This window comes from Dermacentor andersoni, chromosome 1 (genome assembly GCF_023375885.2).
Source record: "Dermacentor andersoni chromosome 1, qqDerAnde1_hic_scaffold, whole genome shotgun sequence".
NCBI lineage: Eukaryota > Metazoa > Arthropoda > Arachnida > Ixodida > Ixodidae > Dermacentor > Dermacentor andersoni.
The window spans coordinates 325,770,587-325,785,861 of record NC_092814.1 but is presented as its reverse complement, the minus strand read 5'-3'; the positions used below and the strand labels follow the sequence as shown (position 1 = coordinate 325,785,861).

The window sequence follows — 15,275 nt, the reverse complement described above, 5'->3', positions numbered from 1 at the left end:
CTACGTGCGCCGGACGCCGTGACCGATCGCTTTTTTTCTTGGATATGCATGCGGACTTCGTACTTTGTAAGTGCGATCGAGAGTGCTGCTATCCACTCGGGTAAGAGCGCATGCAGTTGCGTAATTTTTTTCATGCCACACGGGTTTTCTTTGAAGCCCGGAAAAAAAAAAACATGTCGAGGATATAGCGTCATGGAAACTACCTCGTATTCATGTTTCTGAGCACGCCCTGCAACTTTTCAATTATGACTTAGGTCCTAAAACGAAAATTTTAAATTTGGTATAGCTAAACTTAAATAATTATCCAATTAACAGCACACGAAAGAAATGAAAAGGATTGATTAACTCAATACAAGCACGAATAATATATCGTTGGTCTCATTCGTCTAAAGTGTACGTATCAGTTTATTTTTGAAGTTTGGTTCTAGGTATATTTCCCCGGTCCAACTATACGCTACAGGAAAATCAAGTTCATTTGCCCCTAGATCAGAAGCCAGGTAAGTTCGACATATGAATAAGGATAGGTCATTAGACCGGTGAGCATTGAAGACAAAAACCTCTATTAGGGCCCTCTTCGGGTCCTTATGATGTTGTTGACGGGGTTGTTCTCTTTGGATCGAACGGCCAGACATTTCGCGGCTTAGCCGTGCAGAATAATAAAACGGATAGAAAGAAAAATCTAAAGCTATGAGAAAAGTATTATATAGCTGTGTGTGGCTTATGATCAAGAACGCCCCAGCCGGCTCTTCGCTGAGATTACTGGCACGTTTCCGCCGTTACTCTCTGAAGTCATCAAGTCACTTCCCTCCTGTTCCCCCACAGCTCTCTCTCTCTCTCTCTCTCGTGACTGTAGTACAAGCGAATTCGCTCCCTGTCTATTTCGCGGGAATACCGCGGAGCAACCTTAGTCGGCACTTCTGCATATGCTCACTGGCTCTTCCGAATGGAGTTGCACATGCACATCAGTAAACTATACCCTGTAACTGATGTTCGGACAACGACAGCAGCCAACAGTGGCCATCGGATGTGCACCGCGACTAGCTCAAAAATTCAACTGGATCTTCACACTTAGAGCGTCAATTTCATCACGTCTATTCAGCAGCATAGCACCCCGGCTGTTCTATTGGTTAAGTCTTCTTCGTCACACACATATATATATATATATATATATATATATATATATATATATATATATATATATATATATATATATACATATAAATGAGATGGTAAGCCTGTCTCACAATAGACGTCGTCGCCTGCCACTCCGCCCGTCGAAAGCACGCAGGAGCAGCGACGCCACCTCACAGCTTCGCATTGCGGCGTCCGCAGGCCACCATTCTGTGGGAATAGAGCTGATATTTTGCCAAGCGCGGGAACACTGCATGCTGTTGGCAGTGCGCGACCAGACGGTGCATGCGTTCGTAAGTGCATGGCCGAGAAAGAAGGGAGGGAGGTGTATATTGCGCCGCGCTCTCAAGACAATGGGGACGCCTAAAAAGCTCTGACGCAACCCGCGGTGCACAGCGTATACAGCGGCGCTGTTCAGCTGACGGCCACGGCGTAGTCGACGGCCGTGAGAACAAAGGGAAGGTCTCGAATTGTGTGGCTACTCGTTTATGCCGCCTCTTGTGTAACGGCGGAGTACGTGGGCACGCGATCAACTTTGGCCGGTTCCACGATGGACGAACGAACACACACACGTGCGTGCGTGTGTGGCCTCGCAGTTAGAGTGTTTGCGACAGAAAGTATAGCGGAAAAATAAGAGTGCACATTTTTTTAACAAACGGCGCGGTAGGACAAGACACAAGAAGTGAGACATACGAGCGCTGACTAACAACTGATTTCTGTACGACTGCGCAGTTTGTTAAAAAAGATGAACCCGTACCAACTCGCCCAGCTGTCAACGCTTTTTACTTAAGTAACAGTGCGTCACGAAGTAACAAAAACAATAATTAATAAACGTTAAAAAAAAGGTGAATTACAATCTCGGAGGTCCTAAGAACAAACACGAAAGGACGGAGCTCCAGCGGGTGCACGTTCTTGTTTGCACCTAGGTGCTGTCCTGGATTAGTGAAACCGTGAAAGGGACAGTTCAAACCAGGGCACCAAAATCAGAAGAGTGTGTTGATTACACACTCCGAACGTGCCGGCACAACGTTCTTGTGCTAGAGGAAACGAACTGTTTCCCTATACATCGAAGCTGTCGAACAAATGGCAGCATTTTTTAAAGTAAAGTGTTCACACGTTTTTCTTTGAATTGTCGATGGTTGCGCTTCGTTTGCCCACTGTATAATACGGTTGGGATGGTTATCTCCGTCGCTGCATCCTCCTCACGGCGACGCAAACCTTAACCACCACCGTCCGTCGCTTCATTCGCCTTCTTTTCCAACGTGTAGCGGAACCCCTCCATCGTGCTTCGATCAACTTTATCGGTGAGCTTCTCGCTACTCCCGATTGGTGACAAATTAATCGTCGCCTCATAGTTCGTTTTTTTTTTTTTTTCGTCACGATAACTCCAACACAAGTCCCGTGCAAGCAGTAGCAGCAGCTCGTTGTATGCCCACACAACAGCGCCGATGAGCTCACAGCTTGCAACCCGTATTCAGAAATGCATATTGAAGCCCACGCTTGACTTGATCGAAATGACGCCTGTCGTGAACGTGCCCAAGAGATCATTGCGTTTCAATCAAGCAGGGGCTTCAAGTTAAGATACATTTCTTGACAGTGACATCTCGGGCTCCGCTGCCAGTTTACATAGCGTGACACATTATCAGCTTTCTTTTGCTCTGCTGCGCAGCAATCGGTGATTTGACGAGTGGCAAACCGGTGTTTGCTTGACCAGAAGACTAGGCGAGATCAGTGAAAGCGGAGAGATAAGATAAAACCTACGAGACCAGCCAGACACTAGAAGAGGCACGAGATCTCGCCTGCAGCCTATACTTTGCGCCAGCTACAAATAACCACTTGAAAGGGTACGAGATCAAACACTGTCGTGGCAGGTCTTATTTCATGTCGGCAGAAATACGCATTTTCTACAAAGTATGAAATAACAATTTTTTTAAAGCAAAGATATAAGAACAGGAGACAAAATTCAATGGTGATTTCGCGGTAAATGGGAGTGAAATGCGTTAGCACTACGTCGCACCTTTGACGGGGGTCATATATATATGTATATTAAATTATAGTAAATCGGCCCTTACGCTCCAGCCGCCCATCGCCGCAAGCCGCACCGCACGCTTGCGGTCGCGCGAAAAATTGCGCGTATCCAGCACTTGTGCACAAATTACCATTTACACTGTGTGCACATGTATACTTTAACACATTGTAAACCGAAATTTGTGCACAAGTGTTTGATACGTGCAATCTTTCGCGGGACCGCAAGCGTGCGGTGCGGCTTGCGGTGATGGGCGGCTCGAGCGTAAATCGGCCCTAAAGCGTGCGGTCGCGCGAAAGATTGCACGTATCAAACACTTGTGTACAAATTTCGGTTTACAATGTGTAAGGTATACACTGTGCACACAGTGTAAATGGTAATTTGTGCACAAGTGCTGGATACGTGCAATTTTTCGCGCGACCGCAAGCGTGCGGTGCGGCTTGCGGCGATGGGCGGCTCGAGCGTAAATCGGCCCTAAACCCTCCCCCTCAAAGGCGGGTCGGCTACGATGACTTCGGACGCTCCGGTTGGTCGAACGGCCGTTTTTCCCTCACCTAGAGATCTAGGGAGGACAGAGTGTATTTAAGGAGCCGTTGGCGGCTCCTCAGTGTGCATTCCTCTTTCAGTCATGTTAGACTGATGAACTGTAACGTTCTCATGTAAATACTGTAAATAAACCCATATTCTTCGTTCTCGATGAGAACAAGTCTCTCCCTTCAACAACGTCCTCAGCGTGGATAAGTTGGACGACGGCATGGGCCAGCTACCATCTATTTCATGCCCGACCCCAACCATGACAAGGGGAAATTACTTGTACCTGCTAATTGAATTAAAGAAATGATAAATTAATGGAAATGAAAGTGGATGAAGAAACAACTGGCCGCGGGTGGGGGATCCACCTGCGGCCAGTTGTTGTAAGTGCGGAGCACTTTAGGGGCCCGGGATGTAATCCGTACAATGTGGTTGGGCGTCACGCACCCAGGCTTATACCGAAACTAGTCAAGAGAGGGCGCCACAGCACCCAGACTGATACCGAAACTAGTCAAGCGAGGGCGCCGCAACCTCTCTGAATAGACATCATACCATGATGGTGAAGCAGCGCACTGACAAGGACACGGCGAAGAGAAAGAAGAAAACACGACACTCGCTGTACTCTCAGCTTTTACTACCAAGGTATGATGATTAATCACCAACTTTCCACATTACTCTCTCAATACACCCAGCGAACAAAGAGCCGGTCTTTCCCGCCATGGACGCCGAACTGTTGGCACGGATCGAGCGACAGCGGGAGCTTGCTCGCGAAAGACAGCGACGCCGGAAGGCCTATTCGTCTGTGCGACAACGTGAAGCCGATACCAAGAACGCTCCCTTCGTTTTAGTAGGAGACTTTAACGTTAACATACTTGAAAATGACTGGATAATTCACCACATGAACTGGCAATTTGGATTACGCTGCATAACGTGGGATTACAAACAGCCTAGAACGATTCAGGGAACCTGCAAAGATCTCGTCTTCGCGAACATTAAAATGGATCCAGTAGAAGAACCGTTGACGGTTCACTTCAGTGAACACAAAGGAGTAATAGTGAAAGGAAAACGCAACCGTGTACTTCGCACTACGTACGAACTCCAAGAGGATGAACCAATGCAACAAGAAGACGACTCTTCAATTCAACAACAACGAGACAATGCGAAATCATGATGTCAAAGAAGAAAGCATACGAGAAAATGTACACACACATTCCCAAGAAAAAGCTAAACGTAAATAAATTTACATATGTAGTAATGTACAGGTGCCGACAAAAGTTGTATACTCCACGCAGATTGCTACTGCAGCGGCGTCGCTCGGCATTTTGGCGAGCTGAAGCACGAAACATTGACACGAGTCAAGCGACATGCCTGCAGATAATACAGGGCACCCACTGGCTGTCTAGATCCCATATTCTGCCTGTAGATGGCGTTGCGATGCAGTTTGCCGTTGCTCCGGCTCCCACTGCGTGAAGTATACCACTTATGTCGGCGCCTGTATATATGTAGAAAGTTTAAACCATGTCTACGGCGTTACTAATTTAATATACTAAAATTAAAGATATATATATCTAAACCTTCAAAAGAAACAATGGATAAACATAAGAAAAGAAATGAACAGATAAACAAAAGCAAAACACAGAAAAAGGAAACTTAAGCACAGAAAAAGGAAACCTAAGCACAGAAAAATTAACAGAATAAGAACACTGAAAAACGAAAGCAAAACACAAATAAACAGAAGATAAACACAACGTACTCACAACAATAAACCACCAGAAACACTGGCGAATCACAGCTCCGCACTTCCGACAGCTTTCATGCTGAGTGGAACTGCATCCATTTTTTTTTTTTTATCCAGTTTCATTCCCATTAATTTATCATTTCTCTAATTCAGTTAGTAAGTACAAGCAATTTCACCTATGCGGTGCTTGGTGTCTTTGTTGGCTTCATATATGATACGATTAATAAAAATCGGGCCCCTCGGTTCCCTTTCTTCTCATATATATATATATATATATATATATATATATATATATATATATATATATAGCTAGAACTCCATTAAACGAAACCCAATTTCACGAAGAAATTTCCATTCCCCGGCAAGTACCCATCAAGTTCAATGTTGTCCTCAACCCGAATTAACGAAGCTAGCATGCATTAAACCCGATTTAACGAAGCTTTTCAAGAAATAAATGATAAAAAAAAGCTGTGATTTCTTTCTTATGTTGACGCAGACGGGTTTTTAACGCTGTCGCATTAAAAGATCTGGGCACCCTACTCCCGGCCCTAGCATTATTTTGGCGAGGCTGCACGCCGCCCCCATGCACGGAATAATGGACTCAGCAGACGCCAATGTTCTTATGTACCAGATGGCGCTAGGGGCGGCTGTAGTTGGGTCGGCCTCGCAGACTTTTTACATGCGCAGACGTGGCTCAGCGGCAAATACAATGCCACGGTACTTTTTGAGCCTCGCTACGTTGCAATTTTAGATTTCGAAGGACCGAAAAATCCCTTACTCGATTTTCCGAACTTGCCGATTTAACGAAATATATATGTATATATATATATATATATATATATATATATATATATATATATATATATATATATATATATATATATATATATATATACACACGCTTTTCTGAGATACCCCATCCCCTCTCTGCCTATACCACGTGACCGGCTGACCGCACTTCACACACATACCTACACTTTTTCTCACTTTGACATTTTAATGCTAACGCATTAAAAAAGAAGAAGAAGAAATAACCACTCGGAGACCAGAGAGTGACAAACTCGCCATACGGAAAGCACAGAAGCGGTGTCACGCTATACGGATCGGCACTCAATTAACGCAGGCGTCCAACGACTGCAGGTCGTCTCCGCCGGCAAACAGGGGCTTCGCGCCTCAGAGGGTACTGAACCCCCAGGAAGCAAATTTTCTAGTCGCAAGCCACGAGCGCTGTTTCGCGGTGCTCGCTCGGCGCGACGCTAATAAATAACCGTAAAACTGCCAGAATTTGCCTCCGATCAACACAGGCCGGATATAATGCTCGCACGGCGCCGGGCGGAGGGGAACGCGCCGCGCAGCGCGTGCCAAAACAAAGACCTGGGCCCTGTTGCTTCCGCCTCCCCTTAACCAAACCCGCCACACCGACAGGTAGCGTATTCGAGGCTACAACGTGTGCGCTACGCTTTGGATGTGCGGGTCGTTTGTCTGAAGCGCCTGGAGATTAAAAAAAGAATTATGGGGGTTTTACGTGCCAAAACCACTTTCTGATTATGAGGCACGCCGTAGTGGAGGACTCCGGAAATTTTGACCACACGGGGTTCTTTAACGTGCACCTAAATCTAAGTACACGGGTGTTTTCGCATTTCGCCTCCATCGAAATGCGGCCGCCGTGGCCGGGATTCGATCCCGCGACCTCGTGCTCAGCAGCCCAACACCATAGCCACTGAGCAACCACGGCGGGTAACTGCTGGAGATTCATTTACCCCTTTTCAAACGCCAAGTCTGCCCGCCGAAAACTTATTTTTCGTGCAACTTCAAAATCATGAAAAGCAAAAAGATGGAGAATGGATCGATAATTTTAAATTCTTCGGCAAAAAAAAAAATTAATTATGGGGTTTTACGTGCCAAAACCACTTTCTGATTATGAGGCACGCCGCAGTGGAGGACTCTGGAAATTTCGACCACCTGGGGTTCTTTAAGGTGCACCTAAATCTAAGTACACGGGTGTTTTCGCATTTCGCCCCCATCGAAATGCGGCCGCCGTGACCGGGATTAATTCTTCGGCGAGTTTCATCGGGTTTACAGAATGTGAACACATGCGAGAACTCTACAGAACGTCAGAGATGAGGACATCAACTATTTCTCGTCTAGCGTACTAGAATATCCCGTACCATGTCCTGCCACCTGAAAGAATACGGCAATTGTAAAACACTAGGAAAAACGATGAAAGAAATGGACCCACCACACGACGACGAGTAGACACTGAGAGCAAAGCCCCAGCCTTCCACCTTGGTTTTACCAAAACACTTTCTACATATTATTCAAACTTGCAGCACAGGTCCAATCAGAAGCGTTTAGAAATGTATGAGCCACGTTTTACATGTCAATATTTACATCAGTAGTTTTTTTTATGCTATTTATAATGCATGCACAGCTATAAGAACACAGCGCCTCAGGGGGATATATACATGCGGTCGTGAAGGAAAAACATCAACACTGCACACAGACCCTCGCAAGGAATCTCTACTAGAACCTAGAGCGTGCGCACTAACGCAAGACCTCGTGGAGATACCGCGCGGGGCCCCTACATAGGCTTGGCGACAACCTCGGCCATGTGCTGTGCAACGGCTTCAAAACCTTTGGCGACAGCCGCACCTGTCATGCGCAGTTGCCATAAGCAGCGTGTCCTTCGCGTCTTTCTTCCGTGTCATTATGCTTCTGACGCGAGCGACCTCTACCCGCACGGTTTTTAACAGCGCATATCCATTTCCACCTCCGGCGAGTAGCCACATTAGCGCGAACCACCCCAGACCGGCTGCCTCGCCACCTGTTCCCCCACAGCATACACGACAGGTGTAGTGAGGAGGGATAGGCGGCCGCCGCGTCATGCATGGGAATACATCCTGCCGAGTGAACTTCGCCACAGTTCGAGTTCGCGCTGTTCAGCCTTGAAAGTTGCTTGAAAGGCGTGACTAGGACGCACGGAGCAGTCGGACGACGATGTCTTCGCCGCTAATGGAGCGGGCGCCCGTTTCCGGTGAGCGCGTGCGCCTCTCATATTCAGTGACCACTATATACCGGACCTTGAATACATACGGTCGACTACTCATTGGTGGGCTGCGTTGACACAACACCGTGTGGCCCTCAACTAAAATAATACCATTCGCCAGGCTTTGTTTGTTTCTGATTGATTAATTGATTGATTGATTGATTGATTGGATTGATTGATTGATTCCGCTTAGGTAGAGCGACGCACCTACTCGAGGAGCTCGCGCTCGCCTTCTTGGCTAGAAAATGACCTTTCTCCCGAAGCTACACTGACATATCGATGTCATATATAAAATAACTAGTATTGGCTCGGTTGTATCATTCGCACTATAAGTGCTTCAACGGCTGCCCTAACAAGGATGGCTAGAGAACGCGACTAAAAACACGTTACAAGAGTACCAAGTTCTTTCCTGCGCATACCCGCCGCGGTACGAGCTCCAAGTGCGATGCACACACAGCCCCGAGGTTGCGCCAAATGTTTTACACGGCCTCAACCCAACGAATGTCAAGACGTTATAATTCCTTTTTTTTTTTCCCCCATCCAGAAACCAGCTCACCAAAAACATGCATACCTTAAACTTGTGGCTCGCGGTCTTCGATATCTGCTCTAGCTCCCTTTCCTTCCGCGCCCTGGCCTCTTTTAAGTTGTCAGCTCCGGTACCAGACGCGCCTAACGTTGGCGATGTAGTCTTTTTTTTCCTTTTGGAACATTTACCTTTATTTTGTTCTTAAATTGCATGCAGAGGTAATGTGCTAGTTGCGTGTGATGCAGGTGCGTCTCCATTGTTACTGTTGCTTTTTAAATTTGGCATGGAGCCTCCAGGTTGGGATTGGTCGTAACATAGTAACGCCAACTCATGTCTTCTCCCTCCTCGTATTATTATTATTATTATTATTATTATTATTATTATTATTATTATTATTATTATTATTTCTTTTTGTTGTTGCCACTGCTGCTGCGCAGTTTCGCAATCGCCGCTTTATTACCTCGCCAACCAATAGCACGCATCCCGGGCCTCTCTATTTACAGGAAGCTGGACGCAGGCGCACACAATGGGCCGTCAGCGCCACCGTATTTCGCGCTCGGCCGGCTGTCTTCGTGGCGTCGCACGAGACACCGCGCGCGCACACAGCGGACGCCGTGCCGAACTGGTGATGTTGTTCGTGGAAATAACGCGCGGCGCGGCACAGAGGAGGAGGTTTTGCTTGGCCAGTCGAAGGACAATGGGGGCGCATTAGAACCGATCGCTTCCACCACGCCTACTCGCCGCGTGTTTGGCTCCGCGAGGAGGAGCCGCAGGCGGTGGTGGGTGGCACAGTGGAGTAACCGACGGTGTGTCCCACATAGAGCACCCGCCAACGGTCATCCCGTACACTTGAGACCAACCACGTTCTTCAAGCGAATTCGCAGTGCCCGTAACCGGCCGTGAAGAGATCAAATACTGCTGACGGCTTGGGGACACCTACGCACGCGCCTCCGCCACCTCCCTACACATACATACACGCACACAGAGCAAAACACGGTACGCACACACCACTTCCGTTTCGAGGTTCGAGTACACCACATACGAAAAGGGCACGTAAGTCATGCTAAGCATGCAGGGGACACCGTACGCGGGCTGCCGCTGGGAGCGCAGCGATCGCTATCGCAGGCTCTGCGTCGCACATACTCTCCAGGCGGCGGACTTGCGCGGTTCGTTACGATCGAACACCCGTCGTAGCCCATTCAAAATTCCACGACGCTTTCTAGCAGTTCCGCGTAAAAAAAAAGAACACAAATAATAGTAAACACTTTGACGTTTCCCGATAACACTAATTGAAAGCGGGAATCGTCTGGCTGTGAGTGTCCTTCACAGACCCTCGAAAATGCGAAACAATGCAATCTGACGCGCTACGCGCATAACAACAACAAAACTGTAAAGTCCCCGAGTGATCGATCCTTGACTTCGTTCAGGCAAGCAGCAGGAGCGCGATCACATTAGCTTCGCACACAGCGGACACAAATACGCAAGCCCACACAGATAAGAGGCGCGTGTCAAGGACGGCGTTCGCAGAGCGGACTATATAGGGGGACAATCGCGGGCCATTTCATCCTTCCGGCATAAATATGCGACGAGAGAAAAAAAACAAAAAAAAGAAAACACGCGCGGCTAGTTTAAAAGCGCGCACGCACAAAATAACCGGGCAAAAAAAAAAAAACACATTTGCGACTACGTCTTCTGCATATGGCCCCCGCAGGCGTGTTTATTTTTTATTAGCATGTTTAACCTTTCGGAGCAGTCAACGACGAAAGCGAGTCGCGCGAAGCTGCACGCGGCAGACAAACGCATACGAGTTCGACTCAAGCAGGCGAGGGAAGCTTATTGTTAGATCTCTTGTAACAAGTTGCCACGTGGAAGCGCAATTCTTTTTACGCAAACAGGCTGTTCAAATGCGCTGCCAAATTACATGAATTGTTTTCGCTATGCCTTCTGATGGCGTTATAGCCTCGATGACTGCACGACGATATGCGCGCTACGCCATGGCAAACTGAAGAAGATAATGAGAGTGAATGTCTTAATATAGAAGAGCTCATGCAGCACAACGAAGACATCTATAGAACGCATCGTTTTCTTGAGCGTTGCGGACGTGACGGCTTGGCCTAATTCGTTGACAATCGAGGGTCACGGTCACTCAGTGTCGCTGCTTGTCATGCGGAGCAGGAAGTAGGAAGGGGTCACGAAAGTTGGCAACCAAGTACGGGGTAGTTGAAAGTGTAGGTAAACAACCGGGAGCCATCAGAAAAGGAGAGAAACAGAGACAGTAAATTTGATGCAAAGGCTAGAAACCAGAAAAACCGTGGAGATTTACGAGAATGGCAAGAAAGAAATTAGCAGGGGGAAAATCTCTACGAAAACACAATTAAAGGGCAGTGCCTTGATGTTTGAGGCTCGAGCGCGGATTGCCTAAGGACGAAAACAAACCGGAGCAAGTATTTGCAACAGGATGTGGCATGTGTTTGCTGCAGCAAAAATACGGAGACAACTGCACATCCTAATGAAATGCGAAGGTATCCACCCAGCGAGACCCGTAGGTAACGTACGCCTTCAAGAAGTGCTGGGATTTAAAGTGAATGAAAGCATTGCCGATCTGCAGCGAGATAGCACGAGGCGTTCAGAGTATTGGTGAAAAACCATCAGGGAAGAGATTGATAGGACCAGATCCGTTACCGGCATAGGTGACGGTACAACGTAGATATAGAAGTTTTAAGGAATTTCTCACCACCCCGTTTCAAAGGAGATATCAATAAATCATCATCAGTAGCAGCGAAAAACCCGTTGCGATAAGACACTCGACATTCACAAATAACACAAACAGATCACTCACTTTCCAAGCAGAGCAACCCGCTGGCGTGAGAGTAGTTTTCTCTTGTATATTCTAACTCCTCGCCTGTTCACTATACAGAAAAGTTCGGGCGACAGGGCACGGGCTGTTTGCACAAGCTCTAGCAACAACATTCCAAGCAAAAATTTGCAAGTAAACTGATTCTCAAAACTATGGACCACCTCATTTGCTCCTATCCACGTTTAACGTTCTTTCTTCGGAGGCGGACCTCTTGCGAAAGTCGCTTACGGTCCTTGTAACAAGACATCGTTGCCGGAATACAGACGGAGGTCACAGCCACCATGAAAACTCTCCCTAGTTGCATTTCTTATATATATATATATATTCATCATGGTTTCGTCACGGCCAGACACTAGGTTGTTACGACATTCGCGAACCCAAGCTTTTCTGCAACCTGATGCAAGGTAACTACCTAGCACTACAGGCGCAGAGGATCCAAAGACGGCAATAAGAAATTGGCCTTCGGCGCATCTAGTATTACCACTTTGCCTGTATGTTGCTTGTCTATGGCCGAGCAACAAACGTGTTTCTACCTCAGCATCCTTCAGAACCCCATCAAGCGCCCGAAAGTCACAAAGCCGCCCTTCTTGCCGAGGGCTATTTCTCCGGTAAATTACTAGCGAACTCCTGTTACGAAACTTCGGAACAAATGAGATCGGTGCCTGGCGAGGCGTCCGCCAACAGGGGGAACTGCTAAGCCACGTGGGCGCCAGCACATCATGGCACCTGCGCCACGTCACGGTGACGTAACGTGAGTCACGCGCCGGGCGTGTAACGAGACGCACGGCGTACAGAAACTGTGGCCTTGGTAACCGCGTGCCGCGCGTAGTGCAGCTTTTGGGCCGCTGCTTCTTCGAGGGGGGCGAGGAGGCTGGAGATGACGCACCGCCCTTCGACTCCAGCTTCCTCCCACGCGGCGATGCGGGCCGGAGACCCTTAACCGGCCCATTCACAAATTCTGCAAGGCACGAAGTGTCCGAAGGCCAACAAGAAAAAGAAAAAAAAACGGGGGGGGGGGGGGGCGCAACATGGGCGGCAAGCAAGAGTCACTTCCAGATTGCCCAACATAAGAGAGTCCCTTTGAAGAAGGTCAGACGCTTGATCGACCACAGGGAACCCCAGAGTAAGGGCACTTTGGGAGCAGCACATTGGCGCGCGCGGAGCATCCAATGCGCAAAGACTCCTTAGCATGGCGCTGCGAAGTACTTGCGCATTTTCAGCGCGGCACGGGACAGTGACTACGAGGGACAGGGCAGGGGACGCATACGACGATGCGCCGCCTGCGTGTATGGTCACGACGACCGAACGATGCAGGCAAGAAGTTAGATTGCGAGTACTCACCACGACCATCTCGGAAGGCTCCAGGATTAGGCATTCGTTGACGCGGCGGCCCGCGCCTACGGACCGCTTGCCGAAGCTGCAAGAACGCAAGAACAGCGTCGGTTAACATTCGAGCATTTGCCCAATCACACATGCACAAAAAACGCGCGGGCGCGGGTTTTGTGTGTGTGTGTGTGTGTGTGTGTGTGTGTGTGTGTGTGTGTGTGTGTGTGTGTGTGTGTGTGTGTGTGTGTGTGTGTGTGTGTGTGTGTGTGTGTGTGTGTGTGTGTGTGTGTGTGTGTGTGTGTGTGTGTGTGTGTGTGTGTGTGTGTGTGTGTGTGTGTGTGTGTGTGTGTGTGTGTGTGTGTGTGTGTGTGTGTGTGTGTGTGTGTGTGTGTGTGTGTGTGTGTGTGTGTGTGTGTGTGTGTGTGTGTGTGTGTGTGTGTGTGTGTGTGTGTGTGTGTGTGTGTGTGTGTGTGTGTGTGTGTGTGTGTGTGTGTGTGTGTGTGTGTGTGTGTGTGTGTGTGTGTGTGTGTGTGTGTGTGTGTGTGTGTGTGTGTGTGTGTGTGTGTGTGTGTGTGTGTGTGTGTGTGTGTGTGTGTGTGTGTGTGTGTGTGTGTGTGTGTGTGTGTGTGTGTGTGTGTGTGTGTGTGTGTGTGTGTGTGTGTGTGTGTGTGTGTGTGTGTGTGTGTGTGTGTGTGTGTGTGTGTGTGTGTGTGTGTGTGTGTGTGTGTGTGTGTGTGTGTGTGTGTGTGTGTGTGTGTGTGTGTGTGTGTGTGTGTGTGTGTGTGTGTGTGTGTGTGTGTGTGTGTGTGTGTGTGTGTGTGTGTGTGTGTGTGTGTGTGTGTGTGTGTGTGTGTGTGTGTGTTCTGCAGCAACATGTGACATGTGGGCGCGGCCGCATGAGGCACTGCGACTGTGGGTTCTAGCTGATCCGTGGAAGGTCGGAGCCGGGCTGGCGCACCAATCCCGGCGCACCACTACTGATGTTTCGCCGGTTTCGCTGCACCGCAGTGCAGTCGGGGTTATCGCCACAACGTTCTGAGTTTCCGGGGTGCGTATTGCATAGTACAACTAAAGAGGTCCACATCACTTCGGAATCATTGGCTAAGCCGTTAGGTTTACGTTTGCGCGAAGAGGATAACTTGCGTAGTACACGGTTTCCCCGTATTGGCTGAAAGATTACGAGTGCTCTAAACTAACGTGCAGAGGATTCTTGGCATTCACATCAGAATTTCGCCCTTGTCGTGGTGCCACTGCGAGAGGCCCTCAATCACTACCGTGGAGAACTCCATAAGCAAAGGCAGGCTAAATTTACCTACATCTAACAAAAGTACAATATCTCTTGTTTACGCCGTGCGACCGTGCGTTACGCCGTGCGACCGTGCGTACTATGCAAATTGAGTATCATTGTTACATCGCTATCGAAACAAGCTCGACGCCTAGAGGCCATATAGAAAACAACTGTTATCCTTATACAAGGCATATTGGCGAGGGTCAGCTTGCGCAATACATTAGCTCAGCTTTTGTACACTACACATCACCGTAAACATCACCACTTTAGCAGAAACTGAAGTGGAAACAAAAAACTCGGAAATGTCTATAAATAGGTTATAAAAATATCGCAGTCGCTCGCTTTCCGCGATATCGGTGATGACCTCTATCATCAGCAACGTTGACATTCAGGCAAGTTAGTACTGATTTATTACGAATTAAGGGTAGCGCGACAGACAAGGACAAAGGAAGAATTGACACCACAAGAGCTTGTACAGTGGTCTGCGATGGAAACGCGATAACAAAACCGCACTAACGACGGCACATTGCGCGCCACCGGAGACCGCTGGGTGAAAGCTGGGGAGACCAAATCCAGTTATAATGTGTCACAAAGGCTCGCACTTTCATGGTTGCCACTATGCATCATGGATGGAAGGATGGATGGATGGATGGATGGATGACTGAGGCTCAACCCTTTGAATCGGGCGGCGGCGCGCGCCACCTAGCCTTGAGTGGTACCATATGCAAGCATACCTATGTATTTACTCCTTTACTTTTGCGTTCATATTATCCACCAATCAGATAGCCTCCGTTTAGTTATTTCTA

General features: G+C 48.2%; 1 protein-coding gene across 4 annotated transcripts in view; it reads right to left on the bottom strand.

Annotated features, from left to right (window-relative positions):
- The window catches only part of LOC126516413 (rap guanine nucleotide exchange factor 2-like), a 635,146-nt gene that overhangs the window by 192,315 nt on the left and 427,556 nt on the right, over window positions 1-15,275 (bottom strand). For all 4 annotated transcript variants that reach the window (XM_050166526.3, XM_055063993.2, XM_050166529.3 and 1 more), the window contains one exon: window positions 13,197-13,272. In XM_050166526.3, coding sequence (XP_050022483.2) covers window positions 13,197-13,272 — 76 coding nt within the window. The remainder of the gene's footprint in view (window positions 1-13,196; window positions 13,273-15,275) is intronic.